General features: G+C 38.5%; 1 protein-coding gene across 2 annotated transcripts in view; it reads right to left on the bottom strand.

Moving 5' to 3' along the window:
- Dmgdh (dimethylglycine dehydrogenase) overlaps positions 1-26,329 on the bottom strand; it is a 59,241-nt gene that overhangs the window by 15,397 nt on the left and 17,515 nt on the right. For both annotated transcript variants that reach the window (XM_015497834.2, XM_015497832.2), the window contains 9 exons: positions 21,758-22,006; positions 19,698-19,896; positions 17,843-18,012; positions 16,476-16,629; positions 13,250-13,415; positions 12,641-12,771; positions 11,179-11,396; positions 9,700-9,857; positions 7,555-7,614 (listed from right to left, as the gene is read on the bottom strand). In XM_015497834.2, coding sequence (XP_015353320.1) covers positions 7,555-7,614; positions 9,700-9,857; positions 11,179-11,396; positions 12,641-12,771; positions 13,250-13,415; positions 16,476-16,629; positions 17,843-18,012; positions 19,698-19,896; positions 21,758-22,006 — 1,505 coding nt within the window. The remainder of the gene's footprint in view (positions 1-7,554; positions 7,615-9,699; positions 9,858-11,178; positions 11,397-12,640; positions 12,772-13,249; positions 13,416-16,475; positions 16,630-17,842; positions 18,013-19,697; positions 19,897-21,757; positions 22,007-26,329) is intronic.

Raw genomic sequence — 26,329 nt, forward strand, 5'->3', positions numbered from 1 at the left:
TTCACAAAAGTGAAAAGGCAATGAAGAACACAGCATGGGGGCTTGTCAACAAAAAGCACTGGAAACAAGTGGAGAGCCACGTGCAAAAAATTAACTTCAATCCATGAGTCAGACCAGTGACAAAAATTAACTAAAAATGGACTTTAGACCTTAATGTGAAAAGTAGGAAAGACGGTCAATCTTTGAGAAGAAAACACAGACCTAAATATAAAAAGCAAGATGTAAAACTTCTAGAAGAACCCCAGTATTGTGGATAATGATATGTGGATATGATGATGATATGTGGATAATATATTGTGGATATGATGCACTAAGAAAAACATTTAAAATTTTTTTAAAAATTAAATAAAATAACGTTTTTACAGCTTAGACAAAAAAATAACTTCTAGAAGAAAATAGAGGAGAACATTGTTGTAACTTTGGGTTAGCAAATATTTCTTGATATAAACCAAAAATATGATCCATAAAAGATCAAACAGATAAGGACTTAAATAAAAAAATCAAAAACTTCTGCTCTTTGAAAGACATTATTAGACAAATGAAAAAGCAAAACATAGACTAGAAAAAATATTTGCAAAGCACAGACCTGCTAAATGACTTATTCCTAGAATACATAATTTTAAAAACTCAAATCCAATTAAAAATGGGTCAAACTTTGACCAGACACTTCACAAAAGAAGAGCTAAGAATAGTGGACAGGCACATCACTAATGTTTTCTTTTTCTTTTTTTGTGGTGCTGGGGACAGAAGCCAGGGCTTCGAACATGCCAAGCAAATGCACTACCGCTAAGCAGCATCCTCAGCCCAACATCATTAGTTATTAAGAAGCAAATTCACCATGATGAAATTACACATCTCTTAGAATAGCTGTTGTTAAAAAGGTGGGCCATGACAAACTTTTGACAAGAATATAGAGGAACTGGAACTTGTACATACTACTGGTGGAAATATAAAATGGTACACTACCTTACATGTTTAACACAGTTTTTTAAAAAGTTAACATAAAGATGTTAACATATATTTGCTATTTAACCCAGCCATTCCAACCCTCAATATTTATCCAGGGTAAGAAAGCAACACATTCTTATACACAAATGTTTACAGCAGCTTTATTTGTAATAGCCTAAACTAGAAATGACCTAAATGTCCATCAACAAATGAGTGTTAAAACAAACTGTGAGGGCTGGGGCTGTAGCTAAGTGGTAGAGCACTTGCCTCACAAATGTGAGGCACTGGGTTTGAGCCTCAGCACAACCCTAAAAATAAATAAATAAATAAAGATATTGTGTCCATCTACAACTAAAAATACATTTTAAAAAAACTTTTAAAAAACCCTGTGATATATCTATAAAATGGGATACTACTTACTACTATAAAAAGCAATGAACTATTGATATATCTAATGACAAAGATGATTCTAACTAATTTCTCTGAGTGAAAAGAATTCATATGCAAAAAAAAGAGTATGCATTGTATGATTCCATTTAGTTAGATTTTGCATTTATTCTAGAAGTTACAGAATATTGATAGTGATAGAAGGCACATAAATGCATTCCTGGAGAAGGCGGGACTGTGGGGAGGATTGGGAGGTAAGGATTACTAAGGGCCATGAGCAACCTGCTGGGGACAAGAGATATATTCACTATCTTCCATTGTAGTGATGGTTTCATCGGCATGTGTATATTTTAAACATTACAAATTGTTTACTTTAAATATGTCAAATTATTGCATGTTCAATTATGCTGTTAAAATAAAAATAATAAAAATAAAATACAAGCAATCTATTAAATTTATTCTATGACCTGCCTTTTCTTGGATTTCCAAATTTTATAGCACATTTAAGCTTTTAGGATAGTCGCAAAATAATGTTTCATAACAGAAACTGTATACATAGGAGAATAATGATTCAACAGCTATGAGTTCAATACACTCTGGCAGGTGTTCAGAAATGATAAACTATACTTCAGCCTAGGCAACCCCTTCTCTCTCCTTCCCCTATCATTAAGCAATGAAAATGGGTAAGAGAATAAGGATGGTTTAATGAGAAGGACACAATTAGATGATTCATAAGATAATGTAGCACCAATGTCTTCAATTACTATGCTCAGTGGCATTTTGTAGAATTTTAGACTTGCAAAAAAGGAATCTTCATTCTACAGATTAGAACTCTCAAGTGCAAAATGAAGTTAAGTGGCTTTCCAAGGCCACGCAGCTAGGATTTGGTGACTTTAAAAAATTCAGGACCTGGGTTTAGCTTAGTGGTGGAGCACTTGCCTAGCAATCAGGAGGCCCTGGGTTTGATCTCCAGCACCAAAAAAGAAAAAAAAATTCACTTCCCAGTTCTAAAAGAAACACCAAAGATGCAGGACCCAATATCATCAACCTGTAGCTTAACCAGAATGGGTTACAAATCTGCTAACTTACTTCTGATCCACTGCAGATTCTACAGCACATGCACTCATCAGTTTATCTGTCTTTCTGCTTGCCTGTTTATCCTCAAGACCATAGCTGGTATAAAATTTTTAAAATGCCGAGACACTGATTCTTGATTTTCATTGTTGAAAAAAAAATCATCTGTAGGACTTGAAGACCCATGTGCAGGGGCTGGGGTTGTAGCTCAGTGGTAGAACACCTGCCTAGCACATGTGAGACACTGGGTTCAATCCTCAGCACCACATAAAAATAAATAAGTAAAATAAAGGTATTGTGTTCATCTACAACTAAAAAAAAAATTAAAAGAAATAAGTTTTTAAAAATCCCTATGTGCAGAGTTGATCTGATGGCTTAGGGCAGGTCAATGTTCTACTGAGGGAGCATTGACTGCTGGTCTGTGGACCATACTTTAAGAATCACTGGAGTAGAGCATCAAGTAATTTCTAAAATTTCATCAGGATAGTAATGTTCAGTCAGTTGGTCTAAAATAGTGATTCTTCTTTTTTTTATCTTTTTTTTTTAGATATTTTTTAGTTGTCAGTGGACCTTTATTTTATTAGTTTATATATGGTGCTACGAACTGAACCTAGTGCCTCACACATGCTAGGCAAGGGTTCTACCACTGAGCCACAACCCCAGCCCCTAAAACAGTCATTCTTAATATTATCTGGAATCGTCTGGGGAATTAAAAGCAAAAACTGATGGCTGAATCCCGTTTTTAATCCATCTGGGGTATAGGGGCCTTAAGACTTTTTAAAAAACAACATATCATTTAAAAGAATCACATGTCAGTCGATTTCAATGTCCAGCCAAGACTGAATGTCAAAGAACATTTTTTTTTTTTTGTCTCTTTGATTCCTATTAACATTTACCTAAAATTCCCCTAAGGGCTGGATTCTGTGACTGCTATAGCATATTAGGAGTTCCTTTCTGACTTGCTGCCTGTGAGCAATGGTTTCCTTCCACTTAGATGTTTTAATAACAGCTAATATTTATTGAATACTTAGGATATAGTCAACCTGATGGTAAGTGCTATACCTCTTTTCGGGTTTTGTTTGTTTTTGTTTCTGTTTACCGAGTAGTTATGCTTTAAATAACATTTGCTCAAAGAGAGATCCTGTATTTTCTAGAATCAACATTATCTTCTAATTCATAGTCTGAATTTATCACATTTTATTCTGTTTCTAGTAGTTAGAAGCTTAAGACAGGAATAGAGGAAGAGAACAGGAAGAAACAAATAGGGGGGAATTTCTTCTGATCTGCTTAATTACATTTGGTACTTAATTCTCTATGAATCTTGCTGGGGGTTCTCCAGAAATGGACAAAGATTCAGGAAGTCCAAGAGGAAAATTCCAAGAATAGCTATGATTCCATCTTAAGGCAGCTGATTTCCCTCTTGTTCTTGATGAGTATATTTCTTCCCCAACCAACTAAAACCAAGTGCCACTGATTTTCCCCAAAATTAACTTCTCTTGGAACCAAACAAGATACCATTGAGAACAATGGTAAGAGTTTTTTTCAGTACAGAGGTTTAGTTAGGAGACTTTAAAAAGTACCTAGTCAATTATTTTTTACCTGTACTGCCGTTTTGAAATGCTCGCTTTCTGGGCCCTACAGACGGCTGAGTACTATGACCTCGTGCGGAATGACAATATCAGGGTTAAGAATTTGTCCTGCAGCTATACTTCCTGAAATGCTGTATCTTCAAACTTCATGAGATCTGAGTGCCATCGGAAATATATCTTTAGCTTTTAGACCTGTGGCTTAGCACTTGTTTAATAAACGGTATTCATAGGAGTTTACTAAATGAATTGTGTGTCCAAATGTGTTTCTACTTCCCATAAACCAATGCCAGGGCTGGGGTCCAGGAAGCCAGAGCTGTCCCACCACCTTCCTTGTTTGTTTTTGAGGCGCTGGGATTGAACCCAGAGGTGCCCTACCACTGAGCTGCATCCCCAGCCCTTTTTGTTTTTATTTCAAGGCAGGGTCTCACTAAGTTGTGGAGGCTGGCCTCAAACTTGTGATGCTCCTGCCTCACATTCCCATGTAGCTGGGATTAGAGTCGTGCACCCACCCCACTCCACCACCTTCCTTTGTAATGGAAGATTTCTTCACTATTCCAGTTTTCTTTTTCCTACTTTCTTTGATAAGAACACAATTCACCCTTATGAGGCTTGATGGCCCATAGCCTCACCCAGTCATTTTCCTTCTTAAAATAAGCAAAGCAGCTATGCTGATCCAACCATAAAACACACACACACACACACACACACACACACACTAGTTATAACAAAATCATGACAGTGGGAGACATCAATCTATAAGAGGTATCCATGCACATTCTATGTAATATGCATTACTAGAAAAAGAAATCCCTGGACACTTTGTCAAGTTCCTTTAGCCCATTATGGAAAAAGGAGCTTGCTGGGCAAAACGGTGGGTGTGAGAGGTTCACACCGGAGTCAGAGAGCTGCCTTCAACCTGGGATAGAGAGATGGCCTTCCCCAGGTCACTTTACCCTTCTGGTCCCTCATTTTCCTGGCCCTCAAGTGAGGAGAGGTGGTTTCCAGAGACCCTTGTGGCTTTGACAGTCTGCCTCTCTGTATCTTTTCATCACATTATGACTTACTTATACTCTGGTTTCTCTTCAGATCGTATAAATCTTTCGCCTTTTACATTATGACTTACTTAATTGTTTTGTGACTACTTTAGGATCAAGCAGAGAATTCTCTCTCTTTGCTTTGAAAGGAAAGGAAGGAAAGAATTGACTTTGAACAATTATAAAATTCCCCAGGGGGGGTTGTTTTGTTTTGTTTTAGTATCAAATATAATAAATATCCCTCTGAACCAGCTTCAGCTTCTCTTTTCATATAGCATCAAGTTTCCAAAGCAATATGAACTCAAAGTAGGTTATTCTTTAAAAAGTTTTGTGAAGCCTTCCAGGGCTGGGGCTGTAGCTCAGTGGCAGAATGCTTGGGTTTGATCCTCGCACCACATAAAAATAAACAAATAAAATAAAGGCATCTGTCCATACACAACTACAATAAAATTTTTTTAAGTTACATGAAGCTTTTCAAAGGGGTTTTAAATGAATATCTTTCTGTACAGTAAGTCTAGGTAATATTTTGGTTTTTAGGCATGAGACTCAAATTATCAAGTTACATATCTTAGTTTGAAATGTTAATAGGCTTTTTAGGAACCTGTTTCATATTACAGGCTTCCACAAAGCCATGAGGAAGTTGTAAAACCACCAAATAGGATCTAAACAAAATTGATCCAATCTATTTACCTGGCTTAGAAATTAGTATGCATCACTATAATTAGACTGATACCAACTAACCACCTGAACCAACATAACTGCAAAAGACGGGTTCAGTTAGGACCAGGGCCTTGGGCTTTGTGGACCTTTATACAATAAAATCTCTAAGAATTAACTCTGTAACACCTGACTGAGAACCAACAATTCAGAAATCATAAAAACATGCCCTCACTCAAAATTAGTATCTCTTAAACAGCTTTCTTTGGAGATGAGCTTTGGTTATTTGATTAGTTTAAAAGAGCTAATAAATACACAGTCTACACCTGCTAATAATCATAAAGGCTGTTTTAACAACTCAATGAAAAGATCATTTATCTAGGCCTTATCCCCAAACAATAATATCCAAACATTGAAGTAAAAGAATCCATTTTCTACCTACTTATTGGTGACCAACAGCAGAACTTTAGTGCTTTCAAGAGTCAGGCATTTTTATCCATATTTTAAACAGCCAAACTAAGACTTCTGTTATCAGAAGGAGCAATCTGCTGCTAGGATCTGCCCAAATTCCAAGCACCTGCTTTCGCTGGTCTAGAGGCAGATGGTACATCATAAAAATAAAAGACATGGAAAAAATGTACACAAAGATAATCCCTTTAAAACCCTTTAGGAGATTTTTGGGTTTTTTTCCCCTAAAATCAAATACTATAAATATACATGTTTTATGTTAATATTTGATCTCCGAATTTGGGAACTGATGCAGGAGCTTTAAAAAGTTTCCTTAGCCTGATTTGTGTATACAGCATGTTCACATATTCCATGGGACTGGAAACCAGCCTTTGTTTATAAGCATCAAGGGCAGAACAGCTTATTTGGGGAATCCTAACAGTTACCCCAATCAGCAGCAGCTGCTGTCCCTTTTCCTCAATATGACCAACAGCAGCATGTTCCATTAAGTTCTTTTATAATAACTCCTAGACACTGCTCAGTGGGGTAAACCAGTTATATTTGCAGGACTTACATAGTTGAGCTAGGTTATTATAAACTGGCCTCATGATATGCTTTTCCACTATAATTATGTAAGGTAGTGCATCTCAAATCCTAGGTGTGTCAGAATCCCCTGTCCAGCTTGTTAAAACATACTTTGTTGTCCTGACTCCCAGAGATTCTGGGAGTAGATCGATGGTTGGACCTGAGAATTTGCATTTCTAATAACTTCCAGGTGGTGTTGATGCTATTAGTCCCTGGACCTCACTTTGAGAACCACTGCATGGTTCCCTTTGGAGTTAATATCAGTTATGAATCTTTGGGCCTGAATTGGCTTTTCAGTAAATATCCATTTTATGCAGCACACATTTGAAATGTGTCATTTTCTTAGATTCAGATGCTGCAGAGACATACAAAGACGCTTTATAAGCACTTGGGAAGATCTGTGAAGGTGAGGCTGCTTCATAAGCATCCAGGGAGAGTCGCTGATACAGTATGTTTGATTAGTTAATGTGCAACTTCCCAGATCACCAGGAGTTACTGAAACATGTACAATGTGGTGATGCAGTTTCTACAAGACTGCCTGCTGAAATCCAACCAATAATCATCTTATCTTTACTAATTTTTATCTTAGAATTTGAATTTGTCCCTCAAAGATGATGGAGCCTGTTATCTTAAATCTACAAGTAATGTCAATACTTTGAAAACAGCATATTTCAACAAATGATTAATATGCAGTTTTTGAGCAATGCTTAGTATTTATGTTCAACTCATTTCCCCCCATAATTATACCTGGTTACGTTTTAAAGCATGGCTCTGTCACAAAACCACATCAAATTTTTAAAATTGACTTTAAGCATAATTTGGAATGTAAATACCTTGTTTAACTTGACAAAATATTCCAGTCCAGCTTCCAGGGGATTTGTATCACAGTTCATCTAAGAGGGAAACACACATTTCAGATCTTAGGTGAGTACAAATCATTTCAGTATGACTTTCGTATATTATTCTTTAAGGAGAGAGAATACTTTTTTTGATTTTTGAATAGAGTTTCTGAGAAAGGCAAATTATGGACTGAGCTTTCAAACAGTTGTTGTTTTTTCAAATCCAAAATTCAAATATAGCCTTTCAGCAAATACTGTCATTTGAATATAGCAAATATAGAAACAAAAACAGTTGGTTTCCATAGTCTTTTATTTTAATAAATACATGAAGGATAACACATGATATTCCTTCCATAAACAAGACTTTCACAAGTCTTTTTGGTAATAATTTTGCATAAGTAGGTTTTGAAAAAATACAAAGTGATTTACTTCTCTTGCAATTAGCCAAGAAACCGGGTAAGAAGAGGGAAAAGCAGATGGGAGAAAATGGCTGCCACAGAGTTCAGGAAAGAAAAAAGAAAAAAATGCAGTTGAATCACAGTCTCCTCAATGTGGCTGGATCATTATACACCAACTCAGAGCTAAAGCCAATCATTTGGTAATAGAATCAAAGTTAATGGTTTTGTTTGTTTGCTTTGTTGTTCTCTTGACTGTGAGAGAACTAGTCTAAATCCTTTAAAAGGAGTCAAACTTTTAAAGACAACATAGAATTTACATAAACCAAATTATTATGTTTATCTCAGGTAACATATTTTTTTCTCATATTTCTTAATCAATTTGAGCTAAACTATTTTTTATCTGCTTAAAGTTGAGCGATTTCTTAGAGAAAAAAATAAAAACAGCAGAGAAAGATTATTGCTGTTACAACACTAGAGGGCGCTCTGGCACTGCTGGGAAACTCGGGAGCCTTAAGATGGAGACAAGCCTTAAGATGGAGTTCTGGGGTGGGAAGCAAGAGGGAAAAGGACAGAGAAATGTTTAGCTGCCACAGGGATGCTTCTGCTGCTTCATTGCTTGGGAACACAGGGACAGAGCCGCCCTCTTTTTCTCTCCTGGCAGCCAGCCTCATCTCAGGCCCAGTTGTAGGTTAAGAGTCCCCAAATAGATTGTCTTTCATGTAGAACTTGCCCAAGTGCCCAAACTCTTTCAACCTTCCAGTAGGCTGTCACTCCAACTCCAGGCCCACTCGCTTTTGCCCATAGTATCTGTCCAAGGGTCCCATGCTTTTGGATTAAATTTGAGACTAAATGAATTTTATTTTGTGCTGGGACATTTGTAGACCATATATAATATCTGTGACAATTCTAAAGGATAAATATTCCACTTTATAATAAAACAGAGGTTCTGATGGGTTAATCCCATAGCTAGTAGGTGGTAAGAGGATCAGTTTAAATCCAAGAGCCCCTATTCTGAAGTTTACCTTTACCGCTGTCCCTTATCTCACCTCTCAGGTCTAAAACCACAATGTCTCCCAAGGAATCAAACAGCAAATCTTAAAAAATTAAGGTTCCAGAGGTAGACTGCCATTCCAGAGAGGACAGTTTGAACCCCAGTTAGGCCACTTATTGTATAATCTGGACCAAATGGTTCACTGAAACTAGTGTGAATGCATGTAAAATAGGAGTAATGATAATAACCTCCTGGAGCATTAAGAAGGGAAATAAAATCATGCACGTGAAAATGCTGGGAAATTGCACTTGACAAATAGAAGATCTTAGTTCCCCGCACCATGACCAGCACGTGCTGGACCATCACCCTGCCCCTCAGAGAGAAAGAAAGTTACGTCACCAAAAAGTGCAAGATAAGAAGAAAATGAGAATGGGTCAGAACATAAAGAAGGAAGAGAGAATTTAAAAGGTGATGCTCAAATATTAAGGGGTAGGTCTGCTCCCCATAGTCAGAGATAGGTATCTAGGGCTCTCTGCCAGGAAGGAGGAATTAAGGCAGAATAAGCATCATGTCAGAGTTCCACTGAACTTTCAACTATCAAACCCTTTTCCTCTAATCAAATAAAGTTGTCTTAAGAATAAGTCATTTCTCTTACAGCAAGAACAAAAGTTATTGCAGTTAGAACTAGCCCTCACATAAACATCAGACACAATAAACATAAACTTGTAATAAGATGCTAGCATTTCAAACCTCGGACCCCCAGGCTCTGAAGGCTTTCTCCAGTCTTAAGGCATTCATGGCATAGGTTCCAAAATTGTCGATTCCCTCCTCCTGGCCCGCGTTCATGATAGCATCATAAAGTGCTGCAGAATCTTCTCGTCTGTGGTATAGCTCCCAACCCAGCTCACCTGAAATAAACCCACAGGGGCCACAACATGATAAGAACAGTGACCACTAGGTCTAATGTGCATTAGCTAACACACATACATGCCAGAGAAATTCCACTCATGCAACAGAGACATTGTTAGTTTTTAAAAGAGCAGTTCACAAAAGTTGCCATAAGACCCCTCTGCAGAGGAGCCTACGGGGTTACAGGTGCCTTTGTGTGTGCTATTCTGACTCCACATGGAGCACAGGATGCAAAGCACCTCTTCTCATGACCCACAAAGACCATCAGACAGAACTTACTCTCCATTCTTGACCCCATCTTCAGAATGAGGCTTGACTATTTTGGGAACAACAATGTTTGGTAAATAATTAGCATGGTATTTTTGTCAGGATAAGGGGTTCAAGGTTTAGAAACCCCAACTCCTTGCCCAAGAATCACAGGCTTAAAAGTACCATCAACTGAGAATGATTCCAATTATCTTTACTATGGGAGAGCCACAGTCTGACTCCCTTTGCATCTCATTTCTTCCCCACTTGGTATTTCATTCATAGAACTGTGGACAAAAGGAAGGAAGGAAAGGAAGAAGGAAGGAATCCAACCCAGTCCTGTATTTTTCATTTATTCACCACTTTTGCCAAGGTCTGGCGGAAGAAGGGTGGGAAAAGTTGAACAGAAGCCCAGGGAAGAGTTGTACCTTTCGTATTGTGCATTCTCCTTGTTCCCCATCATCGGGGCTGATGGTGATGTGCTCTTACAGGGCACCACCAGCACAGGAGTAATATGTGATTCAGGGGATGCTTGGGCACAAAGTATTCCTTCACTGAAGGGACAAGGAGGTCTAGAGGAAGCTAGAAATGAACCCAGAGCCCCACTGGGAAGCTGAAGATTGTTCTGTATCAAATACTTGCCATGTGCAAGGTTAGGTATTGGTAAAGGGTTCCTAGAGAACAGTCTGGAAGGTCAGCTGGATCATTGACAATGCTCTAATAGAAAGCTTAATTCATCGAGGATGGTGTTTAGGAAGATTCCATCTCTGGCAGACCATTTGTTCCCTGATAGAGTCTGCTGGCCTGGATAATCCAACTGTTCCCATGGCCATCTTTTCCTGCTTTCTTATCTACCCTTTCAAATGGGAGAAACAGTTGGAAATCTATGGATCCACCCTAAAGACTAGGAGTGAATGGACAGACTTGTCTGAGAGTTGGGTAGAAGAAATCTTCCTCCAAAGTCACACTAATAAAAGTGTGTGTGTGTGTGTACACATACATGTACACACCCATTTCTGGTAGCATCTTCTTTTAAATTTCGAGACTTACTTTAAGTCATTCTCCAAATCTTACCAGTATAAGATATCCTAATCGCAGTAACAGGAATGTTGGAAACCTTTAGGGTCTTGGTTTGGAGAAATTTGAAAGCATCCTCACTAAGATCTTCAGGAGTCAGTTTCTGAAGAACCTTCCTTGCACGTGGCCCTGCAACTCCAAGGACTCCAAGCTCATCAGTTATGTTTTTAATTTCAACATCATATCCACCTTTGACAGCTGCTTCTTCAATCCATCTGCGTTTGAGTCATGAAGATTATGCTAAATAATGCTTGAACAATGTATTTTGCTCACATTATTTCTCTGAAAACATGCTTGAAGACATGTCTCATGAAGACATTTCTGAAAAGTCCCCCAGAGGGTCATTGTATACAATTACCTGATTTTTTTAAAGTTGAGAAAACTGAGTCCCTGAGATCTTAAGTGATTCTCTTTAAATCACCCACTTACAAATTTGGGGGTAATTTTTTACAGTACAGAAGGAGTGTTCAGTTTAGATGAGCTCTACCACACAGTTCTTTTAAACAGTGACAGCTCTGTTGCATTTCAGCTAATGATTCAGTCTTCAAAAATTAATTTGAACCCAAATTTGCTCTAATACCTGTACACAGGAGACATACTTGTGCTGCTAAAGGTTAATAATATGCCTGCCACTAGACACATTAATTGCTCTGACAATCATGAGGAAAAGATAAAAACTCTGGTTTCAACTTCTAAGTCTTGATGAGTTATTAGAACCCAACTACAGGATTGATTTATAATTTATTAGGCAGTACCTGGAGCTATGCAAGTCTATTATAAAGTGTTCATCTGGATTTAGGCAGAGCTAAGCTACTAATGTGGTACCAAATACATCTTACACTAGAGTATATAATTTACATCCTTTTCTGACTAAGGTGAAAAATCTTCCAGAATAAGGCATTTATTAAATAATAATATTCCAAGTATTTTTGCAATATTACATTAAAGACCACAGATTTTGTAGGTGACCAAAAATTTAAGCTTGATTTGTCACGTCAACAATGTTAGCTGGGGGCCAGAAAGCACAAAGCATCACAAAGGTAGAGAAGAACTCAGGGAGGCAGTTCACTGAAGTGGATCAAATGTGATCATCAGACAAAAAAGGATTGGCTTGAGCAAATTACTTTTTGCTCAGCTTCCTCACCTGAAAATGACAAGAAAATATACTTAGAAAATTTTTGAGAGAATTAATTGAGGTAATGTCTGAAGGGGTTCTGGCACATTGATAATGCCTAATGAAAGGGAGTTAATATTATTAAAAGCAGTAAACTTGCTGGATGGATTCTTTGGAGGGGGAGAGGGAACTTCCCTTCAAAGATCTTCCTACAAAATTCAAAATGATCAGGTTTAAGAAAAATTAAGTTGTACTTCAAGTACTAGTAAAAGAAAATTTCACTATTTTTTCTCAAGAGTGAGTCAATAAATAATATGTACATTTTCTTACTAGACCCACACTTACCTAAGATCATGAAGTTCTGATCCAGAACCAGTTATTAACAGAAACTCCCCCGGAGACTGGTGAGAAACAGTCAACTCAGCATACACTCGACCTTTCGGTGTTAACATGTGACTTATATTTGTAAAACCCACCTACACACACACAAAAAAAAAATTAAATTTATTTAGGATTAGGATGAATTAAAAAAAAACTTATGCCTTCTTTTAGCCCACTTGTAAATAAAAAATATGGGTGTTGATAATGAAAATCCTCCTACTCTTATCATTTATTTCAATTGTATGAACTATCCAAACCCAATATTAATTTACGGTTCTCAACAAACAATCACTTAAAGCTATTTTCCATAAAATAATACTTCCTTTAATTGAAGTCAATTTTAAGTTCTAAATGACATAATTAAGCAAAGCCATTAGGTCCGTGGATGATAATTCACACAACAAAATTTTAAATTTGAAAATTAGTTCTTATATTCTTGGTTAGTTGAAGAGTTCTAGTTTTCATACAGATATTAGGGAGCTCAAAGAACATATTGGATTTTGACTTTGGGGAGGAAAAAAAAGAGGGGACAGAGAATTAAATGGGACAGAATCCTGGACCTTGTCTATTTACCTTTGGAATGACATTTGCAAAGAGATGGTCCAACAATCTAATGGAGTCTTGGCCTTTGATGTTAAACTTGCCAAATGGTGATAGGTCAATCACCCCTACTCTTTGCATAACCTGTTTATATTCACAGCCCACAGGCTCAAACCAGTTTGTTCGGCGAAAACTTGGCCTGAAACACAGTATTTAGTATTATAAAACAACAGTTATCCATTGTCCAAAAATTACAGAATATTTTAATAAACTTTACCCATCTAAAAGTGCTTATTGGGTGGGATAGATTCAAATTTAAAAGTTTCTTCTCAGCAAAGGAAATAACCAATAATGTGAGGAGAGAGCCTACAGATTGGGAGAAAATATTTACCACATGCAACTCCAGTAAAGCATTAATCTCTAGGATATATATGAAGAATTCAAAAAACTTAACACCAAAAAAACCAACAACCCAATCAATAAATGAGCTAAGAACTGAATAGACCCTTCACTGAAGAAGAAATAGAATAGATCAACACGTATATGAAAAAGGGTTCAGCATCTCTAGCAATCAGAGAAATGCAAATCAAAACTACACTAAGATTTCATCTCACTCCTGTCAAAATGGCAATCAGCAAGAATACAAATAACAATAAATGTTGGTGAGGATGTGGGGGAAAAGGTACATTCATACATTGCTGATGAGACTGCAAACTGGTGCAACCACTATGGAAAACAGTATGGAGATTCCTCAGAAAACTTGGAATAGAACCACCATTTGACCCAGCTGTCCCACTCCTTGGTTTATACACAAAGGACTTAAAATCAGCATACTATAGTAATGCAGCCATGTCAATGTTTATAACAGCTCAATTCACAATAGCTAAACTATGGAACCAACCTAGGTGTCCTTCAGTAGATGAATGGATAAAGAAAACGTGGTATACACATTCAATAGAATATTACTCAGCTTTAAAGAAGAATGAAATTATGGCATTTGCCAGTAAATGGGTAGAGTTGGAAAATATCATGTTAAGTGAAATAAGCCAATCCCCCCCCCAAAAAAAAAAAACAAATGCCAAATGTTTTCTTTAATATGCGGATGCTAATTCACAGTAAGGAGGAGGTGGGCAGGGGCACTAGAGAAGAATAGCATTACCTTGGATTAGGTAGAGGGAAGTGAAGGGAGGGCAGGGGAGGGGATGTGGGGATAGGAAAGATAGTAGAATGAAACAGACATTATTACTTTATGTATATATGAGACTGTATGACCAATATGATTCTACAACATGTACACTCAGAAAAATGAGAAATTATATCCCATCTATGTATGATATATCAAAGTATATAAATGCATTCTACTGTCATGTATAGCTAATTAAAACAAATTTTAAAAAAATTTTAAAGCCTATTGGGGGTGATGTGAGGTGTGGGATGAAGGAAGAGATACAAACTAAAATTCTATTCTGCAACTCACACGTAAGTGTTAGAATTTGACCTGTTAAAGTTACTTATTGATCCCTTTGTTCGATTTTTGGTCTGGGGTTTTCTTTGGGTTTTGTTTTGTTTTTGGTACTGGAGATTGACCAGGGACACTCTACCACTCAGTCACACCCCCTTCTTGTTTTTGAGACTGGATCTCACTAAATGGCTGAAGCTGACCTCAAACTTTCAATACTCTTGCCTCAGTCTCCCAAGTTGCTGGGATTATAAGCATGTGCCACTGCTCCCAGCTCCTTTGGCTCATTTTATAATGAATGAAATATTAACTAGAAAACAAGACAGAACTCATGGTTTTTCAGCTTTGAAAGAGAGTGTAGAGGTCAATCAGCCTAGGGATTTTGAACCCTGGTTGCACATTACAGCATGCCCAAGGAGCTTTTTAATAATACCAGTGGTTGGGCCTAATTAAATCAGAATATTGGGATGGGGGTGAGACTATCTAGTCCAGTGCTTCTCAAATATTAATGCAAAAACAATCACTTGCACTTGTTAAAATACAGATTCTGATGCTGTAACCCCCGGGTGAGGCCCCATGGTCTACATTCTAATAGGCTCCCAGGCAGTGCCCATGCTGTTAGTTCACTCCTGGAAAAAGCAAGGGTCTGGTCCAACATCTTCATCTTTCAGAGGAAAGGCACAAACTGACTTCTAAGACCTTTGCATTCATTAATGATAGAACTGGGCCTGGAACAAAGGTCTCCCTCCTGACTTGTGAAAGTCCTTTCTATTTTATGAGGTGGACCTCTAACATGGTATTTTAACTTCAGAGCAAAAAGCTAAGTTTGCAAAATTAATTTTCAGTACTTTAATAATTAAAAGAGTAAAAGAAACTTAGGTCATATCCAAACCTCACAAAGTCAAGAATAGAGCTAGTATTTATCTGAGTAATTTAGGAAAAAGCAAACCAGTATTTGGTCACCAAATAATCTGAATTGGCTGCCTATGGAGCCCAAATTCATTCATCAGGAGCTAGCAGCCCTCCACTATGCTTTGCACCATTTAGATCCTGGTCTTAACAAAAGACATCAAAACCTGTTTAAATAAGCAAAATAACAGCTCAAAAACAAAGGTAACTTAACTTCTAGACTTGCAATTTGTTTTCCCAAGGTTTATGGGTTCTCATGAGAAAATACATATACATAATTGCTATTAATCCCAAGAACAACAATGGCATATAACACTTCACCTGAGTTTAGAGACCTGTTTTAGTGGCATGCTTTTTTTTTTTTTTAGCTTAACCTGAAATGCTAAGCAAATTGTATTTTTTTTTCCTAATTTATCAACTGTGTATGTAATTTGCATGGTTCAGTGCACACACACTAGAGAGCTGGTGCTTTGAGCTATTTTGTGATAAATAGAAAATCCAAAACCGCAGGTCTTTTTCATTTTGAGGTTATATTCTGTGTGATTTAACAAAGCATTCCAAGCCACTTGGCAAACCTTTAAGGGCCAAAGCCATGTGGGAGTTTGGACAGGGGTGACCAAGGTTGCTCTGAGCTTCTGGTAAATGCCAAGTGGATGAGGTTTTGTGAGGTCTGGTTACAGGACTCTCAGAGATACATGGCCCTAGATGTGGGCCAATGTCATCTGAGCTAGATTAATACCTTCACTACCAGAAAATAATTAAGTAGGAAGGGCTCATTGGAATGGGGTACAGTGATTGGGATAAGGGGGAATCAGTACTTCACTGCTGTTTCTCACCTCACCTCTGTAGTTATGCCTTGGTCAGACCACAGACAAGCTGTCATTCACCTACCTGTACTGATTGTCCTGGTCTGGTTTGTAGAACCAGTGTGGCTGCTCCCAGCCAGCATGGAACCCCATAGAACACTTAGACTCCAGGGTTTTATAGAGACCACTGACTCGCTGAGTTGGCCTCCCAGCAAAGCGTTCTTCTTTAGGATAACCAACTGAAAAGGGGAAATTGATACTTAAAATAGCTTATAGTCAAAATGATAGAGTATGTTGAAGATATTCAGAAAATGGAAATATAGGACTTAAAACCCAGAAGAGCATGTGTGCACACCCATAAACATACACACACACACACACACACGCGCGCGCGCGCGTACAATGCTGGGAGCTGCCACGTAGGAGCTGAGCGCCCCCTAGCTTTGAGCAGTGGAAATGTGGAGACTGGTTTCTGCTGAGCGTGGAAGCAGGTGAGCGAGGCAATGGAAGTGGGCCTTACTCAATGGGAGTGGGCTGCCCCTTGTAACATTACCCCTCTGCCTTATTTGGATGGAATATTCTTTCAAAGAGCCTCCCCCTTAAAAAAAAATTAAAAAACAGGGTTCCAAGCATGTTCTCTCTCTCTTTCCAATGGACCCCTAAGGTAGGAGAGCCGTCACAGATTTTGAAAAGGTATTTATTTCTGTGTGCTTGCATGTTTTCTTCACAGTTTTCTTAAGTTACTGGTGCAGCCAGCTTTTGGAAACCCAGCATACATCGCCAGCCCGGTTAGTTGGTCACACACACACACACACTTTTATGTTAAATACAAAGCTCTCGTTTATATTGATCATCAAGGGAGTTAGTTATGGTTTGGAACTTGAATGTCCCCCCAAAGACTCATGTGTTAAAGGCTTAGTCCCCTGCTGATGGAGCTATTGGGAAGTGGTGGAACCTTTAGGAAGTAGGACCTGTGGAAGAAGTTAGGTCACTGAGAGTGTGTCCTCAAAGGGCAGATGAATTCCCAGCCTCTTCCTCCTGCACTGTTTGCTTCCTGGAAATCAGGAGGCAAAACAGGTTTCCTCTGCCATCCACTTCCACCATAGGTACTGCCTCACCACAGGCACCAAAGCAATTGGGTCAAGAAACCATGAACTGAAACCTCTGAAACAATGAACCAAAGTAAACTTCTCCTCCTTATAAGTGATTTTTCTTAGGGATTTTGTCACAGTGACAGAAAATAACATGAAAGGCAAAATAAAAATGTGCTTAAAATTTAAAATCAGGATTGCGTGCCACACATTAGATATATACATTCATCTATATTCTTTGTTGTGTCTTAGTCCCGGACTACCCCCATGTCATCAAACAGAATAAAGAGCATCTAAAGTCAGAGGTGCTGCAAGTCAGTTCTGTTAACCCTTTGTAAACAACAGTGATTTTGTACTTTACCAATGTTGTTGAATCCATATGATTCTCTGGCCTTGGCTTCAGTGTACTGTGTTGTTGTCCATTTGCCATAGCGATTGGGGTCCAATTCTATCAGGTCAAAAGGAGGTTCTCCATGCAGAATCCAGTCACTCAGATATTTCCCTACCCCACCAGCATGGATTATGCCATATCTTTCAAATACAGAAATAGATACACCTGTTATTAATGCATGTTATTTTCAAATGATAAAACATGTCCAAATATTTTACAGGCCTCAAGTTTGCAATGCTCTGTGCTATCAGAATATATAAATAACAATCATTATGCCATCCATTTTTGCCTTAAAAATGAAGAAATGTGTGTTTAGGCTCCAAATAAGATGTGCCTGACTTGAGAGCTAGTTTTTTTTTTTCAAATAGTTTTAAGAGATGTGCACCTGTAAAATATTTCATAACTCTTAGCAAAAAAAAAAAAATGCTCCCTTTAAGAAAGCAGGGATGCGGGTAAGCAAGGGGGCCAAGAGGCAGATGTGGTTGGTGCCTCAAATGCCCTCTGGAGCTGTGATTATCCTGACTGGGAGGAAATTTTGTGGGAAAAATCTTTGCCTCAATGATCTCTTCAAGGACTCAATTTAGTTCTGACCCCCCTTAGGCAGTGACTTCATACAAGGAACTTGGGCCATTATCTTGGAGGCACTTACTTGAGGTACCTGTGAGGAAGAGGTAAAAGGGGGCACTGGTCCCTATATTCTGGAACTAAAGAGTGGTTCTGTTTTCTATTTCATAAGAAGGTGCTTTAAAACCTAGAACATGATTGTGGCCAAACAGAGTTTTTGGATATCAGAATGGAGGGACCACGGTTTTACGTAGGCCACTTGCAGTGCCACACACAGACTCTTATCTAACTGAGGCCATCACTGTGGCTTTACCTGGGATTAAGTCAAGAGAAGCTTCTGAGAAATTGGACCAGGAGTCATGGGGAAAGAACCCAGGAAAGGAGCTACATGAGTAGACTTAAGATGAGAGAACCCCAGTCCCCAAAGTATAGTAAATTCACAAAACTACGAGTCTTAAGAGTATGGGGAAACTGCAGCCAAGACTGGAAATGCTAACTAACTTCCTCATCACAAGACACCAATTTTGCTATTTTGAAAAATGAATGCCTCAAGATTTATAAGGCCATTTCTCAAGAAGAATGAAAAGGCAACAACGTACACTTCTCTGGGCAGCATAGCAGTAGACCCCTCAAAGAGCTGGCAATCATTAAACATTAGTTGAGTAAATGGACAAATAAAACGGGGAAGAAAAATAGAATATTAGAAGCTGTGATATGATAGTAAAGTGGATTTGACATCAATAGTCACCAAATTAATGAGACAAGTATTAGAAATGAAACATCAAAGAGGCAATGGAATCATAAATAGGAAGCAACCCGAGGAATATAGAGAATCAAATCGTATTGAACAAACACAAATTATGGTGAAAATGCATCATATATTTTACATTTGATATTTTGAATTATCTTTGTCATATTGTGTTATAAAAACATCCTTGTAAAATTAGGGCAAATTGACCTATCTGGAGATAACAGCATGAAAAGAGACACGAATAATGGAAATGGCAGGAAATACACAAAGAGAAAGCTTCAGGAAATTCTTGCCTTTGTTTATGCTCATCTTTAAAACAAGTGATTAAACCATTACATTAAAAAAGCAGTGCTTTAAAACTAAAGTATTTTTATTTCTTGTTCATGAAAAGGTGAAAATAATCCCCCCACCCCTCCTGCATTTTTCTTTTTTTGGCCCCAAATGATGGAACCAGACTTATCTAAAATAAGTGATTCTGCAGTAAATATCAAATTACATGGGACTACTCACCCAAAGCCTATAGCCACCCAGTAGTTTCGGACCCCTTGATGAGGCCCCACCATGGGAAGAATGTCAGGAGAATAGGTAATAGGACCATTGACAACATTGATGATGTCGGCCGTTTTCAAGACTGGAACCATTTCCATGGCAGCTTCAACATGTTCCATGATTCGGTCTAGATCAGACTCAAAGAGTTCCTTTCCAAAGCCTGGAAATGCACGCCACTGTGGTCAGGATGCCATAGCCACACTGCCAAGTGCTCTAAAGTGCCCTGAGTCTCTGAAATAGCCTACACTTTCAGATGGCCTCTTTGGAAGGTACTTCCTTTTTTTTTCTTTTCTTTTTTTTTTTTTTTGTAAATCTAAACTTGACATTCACTATCCCTATCCACAGATGGATAACCATGATATTACTGAGAACAATAATGCTACTGTTCTTCAAATTAAAAAAAAATCACCTTTTGAATTTATCAATTTCTAAAGTTATGCATATTAAGTTTCCAATATGGATTGAATCCAATCCCCAACAACAATAATTTGGTTTGTGAGGAGAGATCTTTATCCTTCAATTAACCATGAGAGCCTGTTCATCCCCCCAGGGAGGGCAAATGGGAATTTACAAATTCCTGCCAGGACACTGGGAAAGTGAAATGGTGCTCCAGAATCTAGCATAATGGATTTTGGACTCCTTTTAACTTTCCTTTCTGCAGGAGACCTCTGTCCTCCATCCTGTTCCCACATGCATCCATGGGGCTGGAGTTCTCTGAAAAAAGGCAGAGTCTTGGAGGACAGTCATCTTCTTGTCCTAAAAGTCACTGTTATGGAAACAAGGGCCACAGATCAAGTTCCAAGAAGAATGCCTCTGCTAATTCTGGTGATTTTCTGCACAGTATCCAGCCAGCTTCTTGCTCCCCCCAGGGACTGCACACGGGCATTCTCACGGAGGCCTGCAGGCCACCAGGGTTGGTCTAGGACACATGGGCCCTAGTGCTCAAGGGTAGCTAACAATCAGGCTCTCCTTCCAACTGGAATTATTTAAGTAATTATTCAATGTTTATTTGGAGGACAGGCTGCTGGCATGGGTGAAGCCTGAGAGGGAGACTAACGGGGTGGGGGCACGGGGGAACCATTCTCCTCACACCTAAATGTGCAGAGTCCATTCAGCAAAACCAAATCCCTGTGAAGTAAGCTGGCCCAGCTCCTGTGCAAGGTGTTTTACTAATCATTTTCTGTTACGTGGGCCTATTCTTTGAGGAAAAAGTGGGAAGAATTCATTCTCTATCCCAAGTTGCTTATCAAAGCATAATTCTAGAAAGCACAATTTCCTCTATTTGCTTATGTTCCTTGTAATATTTCAGTACCCACAATGATATGTTAGCTCTCTTTATAGATTAAAACCAGAGGTACCTCTTTTGGTGACCCAGTTCTTCACTTGCCTCTGTAAAAATATTACACACACACACACACACACACCCCACAAATCCTGACACTTCTCCTTTGAAAAACTTAAAACAGAAGCTATAGCACCTCTGTGTTAGCCTGGAGGCTAAAACCTTTTTCATGTCCAGTATGTTGCATGGTAGGGGCCTCAGTTTGCAGTACCAGCCTCTGCTACTTGCTCTACAGGGTTAGAGACTCCTAGGCCTTCTTTCTTTGTAGGATGGATAGCCTATTTCTGATTCCTGCCATGTATCCAATTGTCAAAGCACAATAGCAGCTCTCTTCAAATCTTGAAACTAAACCAAGTGGATAGCAAATGAAGGAAAAAGGAAAAGAGGCAGGAAGTTGGGGTGGGCAGGTAAAAATTCACCTGGAGCCTTTCAAAGCAGCTCAAGCAGGTTTCTTTAGCTTTCCCACCACCAACTGCATCTTCTCTCTTTTCTCACTTCCTGCTGATTGTTCAAAAGGATAGGAGAGCAGACACCTCAAATTCCTCCAATATCTCCTCCAATGTCCCAGGTATCTGATTGTGCAGTACTATGGCATGTCTTATTTCACAACTGACCCCAGCCATGAAGAGGATGAACCATATGTATCGGACCTGCCCTCATTTTCATTTGCTGAACTCACCTGGAGGGACTCCACTGGTGACCCAAGAGTCCTGGACTTTCATTTTCTCCTGACTTTCATATGGACCAAACAAAAGCCCATCCCTTTCCTGTCGGAGGTAGTAGGATCCTTCCAGATCACGGAGCACAGGGAGTTCTCTTTTCAAAGCTTTCACTTCAGGTATACTCGATGTAACAACGTACTGATGTTGAACTGGTATGAGGGGGTGTTCTAGTCCGATCATTTGGCCTACTTCACGAGCCCAAAATCCTTCAGTTAAAAAAAAAAAAAAATCAGCCTCCTTATATCAGAGAATACATTCGGCATTTGGTTTTTTGGGATTGGCTAACTTCACTTAGCATTATCTTCTCTAACTCCGGCCATTTACCTGCAAATGCCATGATTTTGTTCTCTTTTATTGCTGAGTAATATTACATTGTGTATATATGCCATATTTTTTTATCCATTCATCTATTGAAGGGCATCTAGGTTGGTTCCACAGTTTAGCTATTGTGAATTGTGCTGCTATAAACTTTGATGTGGCTGTGTCCCTGAAGTATGCTGTTTTTAAGTCCTTTGGGTTTAGACCAAGGAGGCTGATTCATAGTGGTAGGGAGGGGGAGCATGGGAGGAATAGATGAACTCTAGATAGGGCAGAGGGGTGGGAGGAGAAGGGAGGGGGCATGGGGTTAGAAATGATGGTGGAATGTGCTGATCATTATTAACCAAAGTACATGTATGAGGACACAAATTGGTGTGAATATACTTTGTATACAACCAGAGATATGAAAAATTGTGCTCTATATGTGTAATATGAACTGTAATGCATTCTGCTGTCATATATAAACAAAAAATAAATCAACTGACTTTAAAAAAAAAATCATTTAAAAATGTCACTACATACCCTGAGCCAGCCATGGGCTGTGTGTGAGAGCATGCACGTTTGAGTACATGAGGGGACTGGACTGACGTTGCTGCTCTGACTGTGCAACATATTTGTCCTTTTTGCTCCCTCTGCCTATGATCCCCACACAGCCCCTGAGGTGGGTGTGGCTTTCCAAGCTGTCAGTCAAACTGCTGACTGCAAGACATCACCAAGCAACTCCCTGAAACCCAAATCCCTTGCCTTATTTGGGTTGAACTTCCTGGAATGTCTTCCCCTCAATAAATAAGAGGGTTTCAGGTGTGCTCTCTCTCTCTCTCTTTTGCCTGCGTCTCTTGCCTCCTTCGTGAAAGCTGAGGTCAAGGAACCCTCACTGGACCCCCCAAAAAAGGTATTTTCTGTCTCTGTGTGGTTATTTAGTAGCCATCACAACTCACCTTGGAGTGAATCAGGTGATTCAGTCATGTGTCGCAGCAACTACATATATAAACATAGGATATATGACGCTGATGTGGCATTTATATTAAAAATATTTAGAAGGCTTGGATTCTCATGGCAAAATCTAAAGAATGTCATAACAATCTTTAAAAAATGTTTTCTTGCCATGCTGGGGGTCAAACCCAGGGCCTCACACATGCTAACTGAGTTATACCCACAGCTCCTTACATTTTTTATCATTGTAAAATTGAATGGGGGAAGACAAGACAAGACAATGTTTGGCACTGTCCAGAGTTTTGAAGATATTTATAATGTTAGGAAACTCTAATCCTGAAAAGGCAAAGTTAGACTGCAAACCCCTCCCATAAAATTATTTGAAAGAAAAAAAAAAAAAACAAGCAACCCAGACATATAAAAAGTACAAATATTGATAAGAAAGGTGGTATAACGGACTGATCCTACTCGTGGACAGAGATGCTCAGGCCCAGGAAGAGGCCACTGAGTTGATGTGATCAACCTAATAAGAATTAATAGTTCATAATAAAGCCCCGCAAATCAGCTCCTATACCTCCCCAAACCCTACTCTCCAAACTACTGATGGCTAAAATTCCACAAATACAGAATCTCTTGGTTAACTTAAAATCTGAATCTGTATCTATTTGGGGAGAGGTAGAAAACTAACTTTTATCTGTTACTTTAAAAGGTTCTTTTTCATAAGTTTGTAAGACCCTTTCTTATAAAGAGCACATAAGAGTTGAATCCACAGAGAGTTTCGGGTAGTTCAGTGATAGAGCACTTGCCTAGCATGTACCAGGCCCTGGGTTCAACCCTCAATACCACAAAGACAAAAACAACCAATAAGCAAGAGCAAAACAAAAGCAAAACCAAAACCAGGATGGTAAGAGGAGCCACAGCAGAGAGGAGACGGGGCTCCTCAGTAGTGGGGAGTCTCCAAAACAAATGTTTTTTACTTCACATTTTATGCCAAAGACAGGATAATTTGTGACAGAAGGACCCTTGATTCTTTCTCAGGCTGACCCTTCAGGCCATAGATGTGGCACCAATGCCCAGTTAGGGGAGTCATGCCCAAGGTCACACCAGGAGATCCAATAGTCATCACATCTTACTGGTTTTCTTCCTGCAGAAAGACTTTATTTGAAAAATCAAAGACACCTTCACTTGTATTAAGGTATTTTAGACTCTAAAATTATAAAAGTGATTATTACTTGGCAGGAATATGTTGTTGCCTGACCCATCAATGGATTGTTTCTGGGGAGAGGGGTTCTATTTGCTTATTTGTTTCATAAAGATTTTGAATAGCCATTCAAGTAATTAGAGAATCCTGTTTAAGGGGCTGGGATTGTGGTTCAAGTGGTAGCGCGCTCACCTGGCATGCGCAAGGCACTGGGTTCGATCCTCAGCACCACATAAAAATAAAATAAAGATATTATGTCCACCTAAAAAAAAGCTAAAGAATAAATATATAAAAAAGAGAATCCTATTTAAGTTATTGCTTTTGAGGTTACACATCCTAAATTTTTAACCATTTTTATTTCCTCATTTTTTTTTTCCGGAAACAGTTCTGAAATCTCTATTAGTTTCAGAGCTAGACACAGAATCATTTCTAAGTCTGTCTGGGAACCCAGGTTATGTTCTTTTATGTACCATCAAAACATTGCCCTGTACTCTGTCATTTTGCTTTAGCCTAACAGCTAACTTGGTCACCCTTGATTATAACCCTTGAAGTGGTTCCTATTTGTAAACTAGAAATCTGTCTTCTAGGCATGACAGTTATTTGTTGTCTTTAATACTTTAGAGACTTAATTTATTCTTGCTAGTAGGAAAATATGAGTTACTAAATATCAGGACTTTGCAGGAAAATATAGTAAAACCACAGATTCTAGTTACATATACTAAAGCAGCTTTAAAATATAAAAGATCAAAATATTTATTCTAGCAATTTAAACTACTGTTTTTAATTGAACTACTTTGTTCAATTAAAAACATAAACTGAAGACAATAAATTCTGTCCTATTCTAACATATTTATGAACTTCTGAGACGAGTCTCTTGCTTATTAATGTACTTCATCATTAAAATAAAGTGGAAATGTATGCATAAGTCTCATAGAACTGTATTACTTCAAATCCAGTAGCAATCTCTATGCTATGTTACCCTGCAGTGCTGGTGCCTGTTGGCACTCTCTTCCTCTCTTTGTTGATAAATTAGCCTAAATCTAGCCAAGATTATACTTCAACCAGGTGCTAGATCACCCAGCACCAAGTTCAAAAGGGAATGTTAGGCAAGGAGGACTCCTTCTACCATTATCACTTGAAAAAAACTGGAAAGTCAACAAAAATGGACATTGAAAATGGCTTCCTTTTTTTTAGAAAAATACAATGTCTAATAGAAATAGGGTTACAAGGAAGGGTGAAGGTTCCCGAATAAGGTTACTTTTACGAGATGGTTTATACAGTTGCTGGCTTCACTCTTTGAATCGGAGAAACAGGCAAAATTAAGCAATTCTTTTTGGCTGAACACGGGGCTTCATGTTGGTATGATTCAGTCACATTTCTGATTTGCCTTACTAGGAAAATTCTTTTTTTAAAATGTTTTGGGTTTCTTTTTTAGTTATAGTTGGACACAATACTTTTATTTTATTTATTTTTATGTGGTGCTGAGGATTGAACCCTGTGTCTCACACAAACTAGGTGAGCACGCTACTGCTGAGTCACAACCCCAGCCCAGAAAATTCTTAAGTAATCTTACAAAGTTATCTCAGGCTGAATGGGTCAACTGGAAATGAAGTGAAGAGAAACACTCATCACCATGCAGAGAAAGGCTTGCCTCCTAACAGAACATCTGAGCTGCACCTGAGGAGAGGGCAGAATAAAGGTAGAATGATGCCTATTTTGAAAGACAAGTTAGACCACTGCATACCAAGAGGTTGAAAGCATCAAAGACTTCCTCAACTGTTCGCTCAAGATTATAGTCTACATTCTCTCTAGTGTAAGAATGCCTGTCTAGTAGTGTTTCTGCAAAGATGTTTTGCAAATCATCTGGTGTAGACAGTACAGTTTAAAATACAGCTTCCTAAAACTGGATATCCATATGAAAAAGAATAAAACCGGATCCCTATCTTTCACTCTACCCAAAAGGCAACTCAAAATGATCAAAGACCTAGGAATTAGGCCAGAAACTCTGCAGCTGATAGAAGAAAATGTAGAGTCAACACTCCAACCTATAGATTCAAGCAATGACTTTTGGGTAGAG

This window comes from Marmota marmota, unplaced genomic scaffold (assembly GCF_001458135.2).
Source record: "Marmota marmota marmota unplaced genomic scaffold, marMar, whole genome shotgun sequence".
Classification (NCBI taxonomy): domain Eukaryota; kingdom Metazoa; phylum Chordata; class Mammalia; order Rodentia; family Sciuridae; genus Marmota; species Marmota marmota.